At 42.5% G+C, this 12,281-nt stretch overlaps 1 protein-coding gene across 3 annotated transcripts in view; it reads left to right on the plus strand.

The window, feature by feature from the left end:
- kctd3 (potassium channel tetramerization domain containing 3) overlaps positions 1 to 12,281 on the plus strand; it is a 109,302-nt gene that overhangs the window by 14,747 nt on the left and 82,274 nt on the right. For all 3 annotated transcript variants that reach the window (XM_072509126.1, XM_072509135.1, XM_072509145.1), the window contains exon 3: positions 4,060 to 4,105. In XM_072509126.1, the coding sequence (XP_072365227.1) occupies positions 4,060 to 4,105 (46 nt within the window). The remainder of the gene's footprint in view (positions 1 to 4,059; positions 4,106 to 12,281) is intronic.

The following is a 12,281-nucleotide window of genomic DNA, read 5'->3' on the forward strand; positions in this document are numbered from 1 at the left end:
GCACGAAGAACAGACAAAAGAAGCCATCAGATTCCTAAATGAACTGATACTGGTCAGACAGGGAGTTTCAGAGGACAATGGGTCTTGATTAAACCACCATCAATAAACAGGAGTATCCTGTATTTCCCATTAACCAGTGGGGTCTGGTGAGGACAATCGCCGATGGTGGGCGTATACATACGACTCAATCCAAGTTTCTCAGTATAAGAAAGCAGCATCAAACAGATCTCGAGAGAAGCTGGGAGTTGCCCAGGCACATCCAGCGCAAGAAGAAAGGGCCCTGGGTTTCAAACCCAGAGAAGACATCAACATCGAGTGATCGAAACCTGCCAGCCCTCTTTATTAAGTGTGGGTAAAACCCAAAGCTCAGCTGTGAGTATGAGTCCTATTTTCTTCCAACACGTTTGTTTCGATGTCACTAGCTTTCGGAGCGCTGCTCCTTCCTCAGGTGAATGAAGAGGTATGTTCCAGAAACATATATATAGACAGATTCAAAGATGCCAGACAATGCTTGGATTACGAGCATTAGCAGGTGATTAAATCTTTACAGATCCAGAGATGGGGTAACCCCAGGTTAAAGAGGTGTGAATTGTCTCAAGCCAGGACAGTTGATAGGATTTTGCAGGCCAGATGGTGGGGGATGAATGTAATGCGACATGAATCCCAGGTCCCGGTTGAGGCCGCACTCATGTGTGCGGAACTTGGCTATAAGTTTCTACCTCATACGCTGCAGGAAAGGATGTCCCGAAGCATGGTACAGTGGCGAGACCATGCAGACGCTGCGACAACGAATGAACGGACGTCGCGCGACAATCACCAGGCAGGAATGTTCCCTTCCAGTCGGGGAACACTTCAGCCAAGGGCATTCAGCCTCTGATCTCCGGGTAAGCGTTCTCCAAGGCGGCCTTTAGAACGCGCGACAACGCAGAATCGCCGAGCAGAAACTTATAGCCAAGTTCCGCACACATGAGTGCGGCCTCAACCGGGACCTGGGATTCATGTCGCATTACATTCACCCCCCACCATCTGGCCTGCGAAATCCTACCAACTGTCCTGGCTTGATACAATTCACACCTCTTTAAAATGGGGTTACCCCATCTCTGGATCTGTAAAGATTTAATCACCTGCTAATGCTCGTATTCCAAGCATTGTCTGGCATCTTTGAATCTGTCTATATATATGTTTCTGGAACATACCTCTTCATTCACCTGAGGAAGGAGCAGCGCTCCGAAAGCGAGTGACATCGAAACAAACCTGTTGGACTTTAACCTAGTGTTGTAAGATTTCTTACTGATCTCACCCCAGTCCAACGCCGGCATCTCCACATCATCCTATTTTCTTGAGTAATAGAATTGTGAATAAAATTGCATTAAACTGTGAACCTGTTTTGTCCTTTGTTCATCTCGTAAATAAAGACACCTGGGTTAAACTTTGAGTAAGTAAACTGGTCGAACATATCAGAGGTTTTAAAGGTACAACATGTTGAAAAGCAAAAATCAAAGATACAGGAAATACTCAACACGTCAGGCATTATCAATGTTGAGAAACAGAGTTAATGTTTCAGTTCAGTGGCCTTTCATGAAGCCTTTCATGACCTTTGCTTGTGGGAAAGAAGTTACAGTTCCTGACTCACTATCTAAAGACACTGATGGCATTTAAACTTAGATGTCAAGTGAGGATATATCTGGCCTAAAATAATCTGGAATGAGTACACAGCCTCTGAAAAGCGATTTACCTGAACTATTTCTCTCTCTACAGATGCTGCCTGATCTGAGTATTTCCAGCAATTTCTGCTTTTATTTCAGATTTCCAGTATCCCCAGCATTTTGCTTTATGTTAATATTGAAAAGCATTTGCTGTTGGCACTTTTGTGATCGGTGATCATTTGACAGTTATATTATTCTCATGATGTTTCTTTTTGTGAATAAAAAATCATGTAAATATTCTGTAAAAGTAGTGACCTTCAAATCTAACTTTAAAGTTACTGGAATGCAGTTCTGTAATTTGGGGGATGCAGTTAATCATGAAGAAAGGTGTTTGAAAGGAAAAGGGCAGCACTGAGTAGCCACACATTCCTCATTATTATTCAATGTGATTTAATACTGACAGAAAGCAGTGAATCTTTTGCTTTCTTGACATCCAAGTCTATTCCTAATTTGCTTCTTTTAACAGTAACTGCAAACTTGCAATGTTTAAATATCTTTGGCTAACTTGAGCCATTGCAATAACCATATTTCTGGACTTTGGCCAGAAGTGATGGAATCTACTCTTGTGGTTAGAGTGGACTAGTTTTACAATTTAACTAACTAATTCTTGTAGGTAGAATACTGTTTTGCTAAGGACCAGGCTAATATTATACTAGTTGGAATGCCCTTCAAATTAAAAAGAAATCAATTGTAGGAACAACGTTAGCCTGCACCAGGCTTTATGCCTGCTGTAAGGAAAAAGGGTAACTGGTCAGTCTTTTCAGAAGTACTACTTTCCTCCCTTTATAAGCTAACCAATCCCTTTCCCTACATTTGTCACAGTGTCAGCTCATATTCTGCTTCTAAACAAAGGGTGAAAGCCTGCACTTTTCCCCACACCAGCAGGTTCAAAATCCAATTAGTATTAAACGCTAGTGTTTAACCAGCATGATGTGTCTGCATTGAATTTCATTTGTTAGATAATATTTTGTGGCTTGTTTAGTTACTCATTGATCGGCATTCACCAGGCACAGTAGGCAGTATTACTTGGAAGATTTATGTTGCTCCATCACTGGGTTCATTGTAGTAATATAAATTGTATTACACGCTAACGGAATGGAAAATCTGCTGGAAATGCCAAGCAGATCAGGCAGCATATAATAATAATAACCTTTTATTGTCAAGTATGAAGTTACTGTGAAAAGCCTCTAGTCACCACATTCCGGCGCCTATTCGGGTAAGCTGGTATGGGAATTCAACCCGTGCTGCTGGCCTTGTTCTGCATCACAAACTAGCTAACTAGCCCACTGCGCTAAACCAGCAGGTGTAGGGAAGGGAAAAAGGTTAGGTTAGGCCTGTATTTAGGTTTATAATCCTTTATCAGAACCAGAAGATATTACCATTGCAATTTGTATTTATATAGCACTTTTAATGTAATGAAATGCTCTGAGGAGCACTATCAAACAAGCATGACACTGAGCCACATAAGGAGATATTACATCAGATGAGCAAAAGCTTAGTCAAAAAGTAGCTTGGTCAAAAAGTAAGTTTCAAGAAGTGTCTTAAAGGAAGAAAGTGAGATGGAGGGAGGAAATTCCAGATTTGGGACCATGGCAACTGATGGCAGAGCAATTATAATTAGGAATGCACAAGAAACCATAATTAGAGGAGTGCAATATCTTGTGGGGTTGAGGAAATTACAAAGATCGGAAAGGCAAAACCATGGAGGGATTTGAAAACAAGGATGAGAACTTCAAAATCAAGATGTTGCTTGACCGAGAGCCAATGTAGCTCGGGGAATACGAGGGTGATTGGGGAATGGAACTTGCTGTGAGTTAAGACACAGGCAGCAGAGCTTTGGAGGTGGAAGACCAGCCAAGAGTGTGTTAGTAGAGGTAACAAAGGCAGCGTTGAGGCTTTCAGTAGAAGATGAGCTGAGACGGCCAAAGTTGAGTGATATGGAGATGGGAAAAGGCTGTCTGAGTGACAGCACAAATTAGTTTGCAGGCTCATTCTGATTCTAGATGTCGAATGTGTTGGCTCTGACGAAGAGTCATAAATGTAGATCTAAACGTGATGTTTTTTCTTCATTCACAAATGTTGCCAAACCATCAGTCTTTCCAGTATTTCCTGTTTTATTTCAAATTTCCAGCATTTGCCATATTTTGGTTTTGCTAATAAGACTTACCATTGCTTTTGTTAACATTTGTATATACAAATCACCTGGATCTATTTTTATATTTGTAACCTCCAGTGACTGTTCATCCTCTGTGTAAACTAGTACATATTGTCCAAACTTGTTGAACAGTTTATTTTTAAATTCGAGAAAAGACTGATCTTCACACTAATTCACTAGTAACTACTTTTGTTCCAGCTTGCTGAGTGGGAGAATCTCAACACTACGTGATGAAACTGGAGCGGTGAGCAGATACTTTTGATTTAATGTTCGATTTTTTTTAAAAAAATGCAAAATGCTATTTTTGCTTATGAATGTTCTTTAGTCCTTACGAAGGAGTATGCTATATACAGAATCTAGGCACAAATAATGAATCATTCTTAGTTACTTTAATCAACGAAGTTGCAAATACAGAAGCCACCATTGCAGTTTTTCCTTTTTCTTTGCATTTATGTTATTGTTTCAAAACTTTATAGTAATTTTTTCTGCCCCTTCCTTTAACTGCCATTTTCTACTCCCAGGAACCTTAACCAGTGCTTTGGAACTGATCACCAAGAATTTGAGTGCCTGAGGTTAACTCAACAAATTACTCTGGGGCACTTGCACTTTGTACAAAGCAGTGTAACTGATCACCCTGTTTAGTAACTTCCCAGACGGCTTTGCTTTGCTACACAACAGAGACGTCATGAGTTATGTTATTAACATGTACTTTTTGTGGTTACATAATGCACATTCCTAATTCTTCTTTCCTGACTTGACAGTATATGAAATTTGATATGCCTGTAAAATTGAATTTTCCTACTGTATCTACATTGCATTTATGTATGCTCCCATTATGGAAACCTCCAAAGCCTCAAATTTCTGGAAAATCCGCATCCCTTTTCAAACTTGTATTTTTTCAAAAGAAATTAAGTTGTTAAAATGCTGATTGTGCAAGGAGATCTGTAGTGGAAGACTTAGTTTCCTTTCTACAGTGCCATTGATTAAGACAGCAACTTCTGACATGGCTTGCAAGCCTTATTTGCTCAGGCGCAAAAAACATCTGCAAAACCGGAATCAGCAAAACTAGTGCCCACAAATGCACAATGTACAATAAAGTGAGCATGACTGTGTTATCGTAATCACAGAATAGCGCAGAAGGAGGCTATTGTTGTCTATGCTGGCTCTACAAAGGAGCAAAGTATTCTGACAATGGTGCAATGACTGCATTTGATTAGTGTGTAATTTATGTCAATTACCATGATCCTAATAATGTGACTTGAGCACTTCCCTAATTCCTTCTCTCTATCGCTTTTCGTGATCACGTTTCCTTTATTCATACATCTGCGATTTTCTCATCATTATTTTTTTAATGGGAAAGTTCCAATATGAAAAGTATTTCAGGCATACAAATTATTTACTATCCCCTCATTACTGTTGTTGATCCTAGTATATGACTATCTCCAGTTACTAATCTACATAACATTTTGCACAGTCTCATCCTTGCTACTTATCTTGAAAAAAGTTAATGCTGTTGTATGTTTAAGTTTCTGCATATTTGTTTATGCATGGATTGTGGTTAATTACTAGATATGCAGGAAGATATGCATCTTGTGGTGATAGATGCAGCCATTAATTAATTTTGACGATCATTAGGAATTTTGCATCATGGAGGATTGTGTCATGGATCTGTGCTGGTATTTCCCCATGCAAGTGAGCTTTTTTTCCCAACTATGTCACTGTGGAGGTCCGGCATTTTCCTGCAAGAAAGGAAAGAAAGTATTGTTGAACAATGACGGTAATAGCTGTCATTGATGTCCTTTCAGTTTCTGGTTTGAAGCTTAAATAGCCTTATTACCAGCAGTCATTTTTTTTGGGGGGGGGAATAACATTGAATCTCAGCAAGTTAATAATAGTTAATGGTCAAATTTAAAATCCAACTGCTTTAGCACCTTTTGACACCCAAATATTCAGTCACTGTACAGAAACTGTTAAAGCAAATTGAATGTGGAACAAAATAACTTAAAACAGTAGAATATCAATTAGAGGAAACCGTTCTTGGACCACGCCAAGGCACTGTGCATGAGCCTTGTCACTGAGACAAGCTCAAGCAAGGTGGTCAAGTTCTGAAAGCTGTTTAATTAAAAAAATCGCATGACTGATCACTAATATCAGAGCAATGTCATGAGAAAATAGATTGCGGGAACATGGATCATTTAGTGTTGAAAGTGATTGATAAGTAATTTTATAGATGTGCCATATATACTTGTGTAAAAGTCAATCTCATAAAAGCTGACCCGATGCCCTGTTTTGGGGTGTTGGGGGGGGGGGGAGGTGGCAGGAGGGTGGTTGGTATACATGTGGGGAGACTGTGGGGTTTGGGAGTGGGGGGCATCAGGGGCATGGGTAGAGTTTGGGAGGGTAGAGGTTTAGTAGGGGGAGGGGGGGGGGGGAGGGTCGATACTATAGGTACTAAGAAGATTTAACTAGTTTTGATTCTTCCACCTCTTTCTGGGTAAGACAATCGGAACTGAGGTTGGAAATTTATTCAACGTTTGTGATTTATATCATCCTAAGATTTAGATTTAAAGATTTAGATTTATTGTCACTTGCACCGAGGTACGGTGAAAAGTACTGTTCGGTGTACAGACCAGGAAGGTCGTTCCATACATGAAAAGCATAGGACATACGATAAATACACAATGTAAACATCGGGTGACGCATACGGAGTGTGGTGCTACAGAGTAGAGAAGATGTGTGGAGAGATCAGTTCCGCAGATAAGAGGGTCATTCAGGAGTCAGGTAACAGCGGGGAAGAAGATGTTTTTGAATCCGTTAGTGAGTGTTCTCAAGCTTTTGTATCTTCTGCCCGATGGAAGAGAGAATAACCTGGGTGGGAGGGGCCTTTGATTATGCTGATTATGTTATTGCAAGAAATGTCTGTGTCGAGTTTACGAGTTCTCCCCGTGTCTGCGTGAATTTCCTCCGGGTGCTCCGGTTTCCTCCCGCAAGTCCCGAAAGACATGCTGTTAGGTAATTTGGACATTCTGAATTCTCCCTCCGTGTACCCGAACAGGCGCCGGAATGTGGCGACTCGGGGATTTTCACAGTAACTTCATTGCAGTATTAATGTAAGCCCACTTGTGACAAAAAAATTGTTATTTTGTTTATTGTTTGTCATAGAAACATAGAAAAGTTACAGCACAGAAGGAGGGCATTCGGCCTATCTTGTCCATGCCAGCCCAACGACACACAGGTGCTCTTTCTATGGGCGGTACGGTAGCACAGTGGTTAGCACTGTTGCTTCACAGCGGCAGGGTCCCGGGTACGACTCCTCGGTTGAGTCACTGTCTGCGTGGAGTCTGCATGTTCTCCCTGTGTTTGCGTGGGTTTCCTCCCACAGGTCCCGAAAGATGTGCTTGTTAGGTGAATTGGATATTCTGAATTCTCGCTTTGTGTACCCGAACAGGTGCCGAAATGTGACGACTAGAGGCTTTTCACAGTAACTTCATTGCAGTGTTAATGTAAGCCCAATTGTGACAATAAAGATTATTATTATAATCCCACCTTCCTGCGCCCGGTCCGTAGACCTGTAGCTTAGAGCACTTAGGGCAGCAAGATAGCATAGTGGTTAGCACTGTGGCTTCACAGCACCAGAGTCCCAGGTTTGATTCCCAGCTGGGTCACAGTCTGTGCGGCGTCTGCACGTTCTCCCCGTGCTCTGGTTTCCTCCCCCAGTCCAAAGACATGCAGTTTCGGTGGATTGGCCATGCAAAATTGCACTTAGTGTCCAAAAAGGTTAGGAGGGGTTATTGGGTTAGGGGGATAGGGTGGAAGTGAGGGCTTAAGTGGGCCGGTGCAGACTCGATGGGCCGAATGGCCTCCTTCTGCACTGTATGTTCTATGTTCTTAAGGTGCAGATCCAGGTTCCTTTTAAAAGAGTTTAGGATCTCTGCTTCCACCACCAACTTGGGCAGCGAATTCCAGACTTCCACTACCCTCTGCGAAAAAATATTCTTCCTCATAAGACCATAAGACATAGGAACAGAATTAGGCCACTCGGCCCATCGTGTCTGCTCCGCCATTCAATCATGGCTGATATTTTTCTCATCCCCATTCTCCTGCCTTCTCCCAATAACCTCTGATCCCCTTATTAATCAAGAACCTATCTATCTCTGTCTTAAAGGCACTCCATGATTTGGCCTTCACAGCCTTCTGCGGCAAAGAGTTCCACATTTTCACCACACTCTGGCTGAAGAAATTCCTCCTCATCTCTGTTTTAAAGGATTGTCCCTTTAGTCTGAGAGTGTGTCCTCTGGTTCTAATTTTTCCTACAAGTGGAAACATCGTCTCCGCATCCACTCTATCCAGGCCTCGCAGTATCCTGTAAGTTTCAGTAAGATCCCCTCTCATCCTTCTAAACTCCCAACGAGTACAGATCCAGAGTCCTCAACCGTTCCTCATATGACATGCTCTTCATTCTAGGGATCATTCTTGTGAACCTCCTCTGGACTCAAGGCCAGCACATCCTTCCTTAGTTACGGGGCCCAAAACTGCTCTCAATACTCCAAATGGGGTCTGACCAGAGCATTATACAGCCTCAGATGTACCTCCCTGGTCTTGTATTCTAGCCCTCTCGATATGAATGCTAACATTGCATTTGCCTTCCTAACTGCCTACTGAACCTGCACATTAATCTTAAGAGAATCGTGAACAAGGACTCCCAAGTCCCTTTGTGCTTCTGATTTCCGAAGCATGTCCCCATTTGGAAAATAGTGTATGCCACCATTCCTCCTTCCAAAGTACATAATCCCACACTTTTCCACATTGTATTCCATCTGCCACTTTGCCCACTCTCTCTAGCCTGTCCCAAATCCTTTTGCAGCCCCCTTGCTTCCTAAATACTACCTGTCCCTCTACAGATCTATGTATCATCTGCAAACTTAGCAACAGTGCCTTCAGTTCTTTCTTCCAGATCATTAATGTATATTGTGAAAAGTTGTGGTCTCAGCACAGACCCCTGAGGCACACCACTAGTCACCAGCTGCCATCCTGTAAAAGATCCCTTTTTCCTGACCCTCTACCTTCTCCCAGTCAGCCAATCCTCTATCCATGCCAGGATCTTACGCTTAACACCATGGGCTCTTAACTTATTTAACAGTCTCCTATGCGGCACCTTGTCAAAGGCCTTCTGGAAATCTATATCAAAGGTTCCACTGGTTCTCCTGTGTCTTAACATCCTTGTCACCTCCTCCATGAACTCTAACAGATTTGTCAGACATGTCCCCTCTGCACCTTCTGCCACTTACCTTGAATCTATGTCCCCTGGTTCTAGCATTCTCCACCAAGGGAAGCCAGTCTATCATGTCCACCCTATCTCTTCCCCTCATAATTTTGTACACCTCAATTAAGTCACCCCTCGGCCTTCTTTGTCCCAAGGAAAATAACCCCAAACTCATCCAATCTGTCCTCGTAGAATCACTTTTCTAGCTTGACCACATTCTTGTAAAACTCCTCTGCTTTCGCTCCAGAGCAAAGACTTCCTTCCTGTAATGCGGCGACCAGAACTGCACACAACATTCCAGTTGTGGCCTCACCTGTATTTTATGCAATTCCAACATTATATCGTAACTTTTATATTTTATACTTCTGCCAATGAAGGAGAGAATTCCATATGCTTTCTTAACAACCTTGTTGACTTGAATTGCTGCCTTTAGGGACCTGTATACCTGTACGCCAAGATTTGTAATTTTATATAATACATAAATGTTAGAGAATTAACAATTCTTTAGTGTTGTTCATTTTTACTTTATTCCATTGCAATGCTCATTTTTAGGCCCAAATCAAGCACGTACGTCAATCCCTCTAATCATTAGCTGTGTAAAAGTCAACTTATGACTTTTGGCCAAACAAATGTGACTTGTACATGGCGTATAACTGTGTTGAAAAGTTTTATCTTACATCTTACTGATAGTTTTCTTGGCGCAACACAAGATCAACTTTGAATAAATTTCCGTTTAGAACAGTGAAAGCTAAAAGTCATCATTTAAGAATCAGTGGAATACTGTGCAACTGCACCGATGAGCCTTGATCGATTGAATGGCCATTGTTCTCTGTATCTATCTTGTGATCATCTGTGAATCCCAAACTCAAGCATGCTATGAATGGAGCAGAATGTTTGCTGAAGGCCACATGTGAAGGGGACAAAAGCCCCATTGATCTAAAAGTTGTGCTATGAATGGTACTTGAATGTATTCTGTGGCTCCAAATAATTATTTAACTGGACTTCTCTGTCATGTGTGCATATATACTTGGGTCATTCATTTTAAATTCAGATTACACTTGGGGGCAATTTAGCATGGCCAATCCACCTAACCTGGATATCTTTGGACTGTGGGAGGAAACTGGAGCACCCGGAGGAAACCCACGCAGACACGGGGAGAAAGTGCAAACTCCACACAGGCAGTCACCCAAGATTGGAATTGAACCCGGGTCCCTGGCACTGTGAGACAGCGGTGCTAACCACTGTGCCACCGTGCTGCCCTAATGTAGTACCATTATCAGAAAGGAGGGAATCCGGTAACCCATGAGTTGCAAAGGCTTGGTGTATCTTTATGGTGCTGGGGACTGTGATGTTGCTCGTGATGTATATTTCTTTTATAAATTTAGAGTATCCAATGAAGAGGCAATTTAGCGTGGCTAATTCACCTACTCTGCACATCTTTTTGGGTTGTGGGGCTGAGACCCCGCAGACCCAGGAAGAATGTGCAAACTCCACACGGACAGTGACCCGGGGCTGGGATCGAATCCAGGTCCTCGGCGCACTGAGGCCGCAACGCTAATCACTACGCCATTGTGCCGTCCTATGATGTATATTTCTAACCACTTGGAATGTGCTCTCACGATGACTAAAAACATAAAAACATGTGAGCCATGACATGAAAGGACCTGCAAAATCCACAAGAAATCTTGATAAAGGATGACCAGGCCACTTCCAAAGATGTAATGGTTCTAATGACGCCATCTTCTGGTTAGATTGACGTGCAGAACAGGATTTCACTTTGCTCTCCAAACCCTGGTCCATATTCGGCCACCAAACATACGACCTGGATAGATAGTCTCTTCACTCGAGAGGCACCTGGATGAGCCTCATAATTTCATCCATTACTTGCGAAAGATTAGGGTGGAACAACCACTCTTGACCATCTTTCACATTTAACTTGTCTTTGTGCCTCAACATAAGGCCACCATCTTCTATGATAGATGGCCATTCGTACATCAGAAATCTTTTAACTTGTGACAGAATAGGATCTCAGTCCATTTACTGCTTAATTTGTTTCACATTCACTGAAGATTGGACGAGTCTCTCCAATATATATATATATATAAGATATCACCATAGGGCGATGCATCGTACAACTTGATCAACATGGATCAACAGATCTTTCGATTGCAGCAGCGCTTTTATATCTTTGAAAGCCACCTTCTGTGCAGACTCTTACTTCCATTTTGTTTCTTTGTGCAGAAGTAGGTACAGGGGAGCCAACACTGTTGGACAGGTCTGTTAATAGTTAATAAAGCTGGGCTCTGGAGCTTCCTTAATCGCTCAAACTTTCCCTTCCACAGGAGATGAGCCTTATGCAGTGATACTGTGACCTAGATACCTCACGCTCAGTGCCTGAAAAATTCACTTGCTTTGCTTCAGGTGCAGTCCCACCTCTGGAAACCTTTTTATTTATTTTCTGTTTTGGCAATTTAGCATAGCCAATCCACCTAACCTGCACATCTTTGGACTGTGGGAGGAAACCGGAGCACCCGGAGGAAATCCACACAGACATTGAGAGAAAGTGCGGAAGCCTTTTTAAAACTTGATCCAGGTTGTTGTGCTCCTCCTCCGTCTTACCCAAAATTAAAATCTCATCCAAGTAGACTGCAACATGAGGAATGCCTGATAATAGGTTGTCCATCGTCCTTTGGAATATCGCCGGACTGGAGCATATGTCAAAAACCAGACATATACTTGAACAGCCCTTTGTGTGTGTTTATGGTCACGCACCCCTTTGAATTATCTTCGAGCAAGAGTTGCTGATATGCCTGGCTCATGGCAGCATGGTAGCATAGTGGTTAGCACAGTTGCTTCACAGCTCCAGAATCCCAAGTTCGATTCCCGGCTTGGGTCACTGTCTGTGTGGAGTCTGCTCATTCTCCCCGTGTATGCGAGGGTTTCCTCTGGGTGCTCCGTTTCTTTCCACAGTCCAAAGATGTGCAGGTTGGGTGGATTGGCCATTCTAAATTGCCCTTAGTGTCCAAAAAGGTTAGGTGGGGTTACTGAGTTATGGGGATAAAGGGGAGAGGGGAAGGAGTGGGGTACTCTTTCCAAGGGCCGGTGCAGACTCGATAGGCTGAATGGCCTCCTTCTGCACTGTAAATTCTATGATGTC

This window comes from Scyliorhinus torazame, chromosome 1 (assembly GCF_047496885.1).
Source record: "Scyliorhinus torazame isolate Kashiwa2021f chromosome 1, sScyTor2.1, whole genome shotgun sequence".
Classification (NCBI taxonomy): Eukaryota; Metazoa; Chordata; class Chondrichthyes; order Carcharhiniformes; family Scyliorhinidae; genus Scyliorhinus; species Scyliorhinus torazame.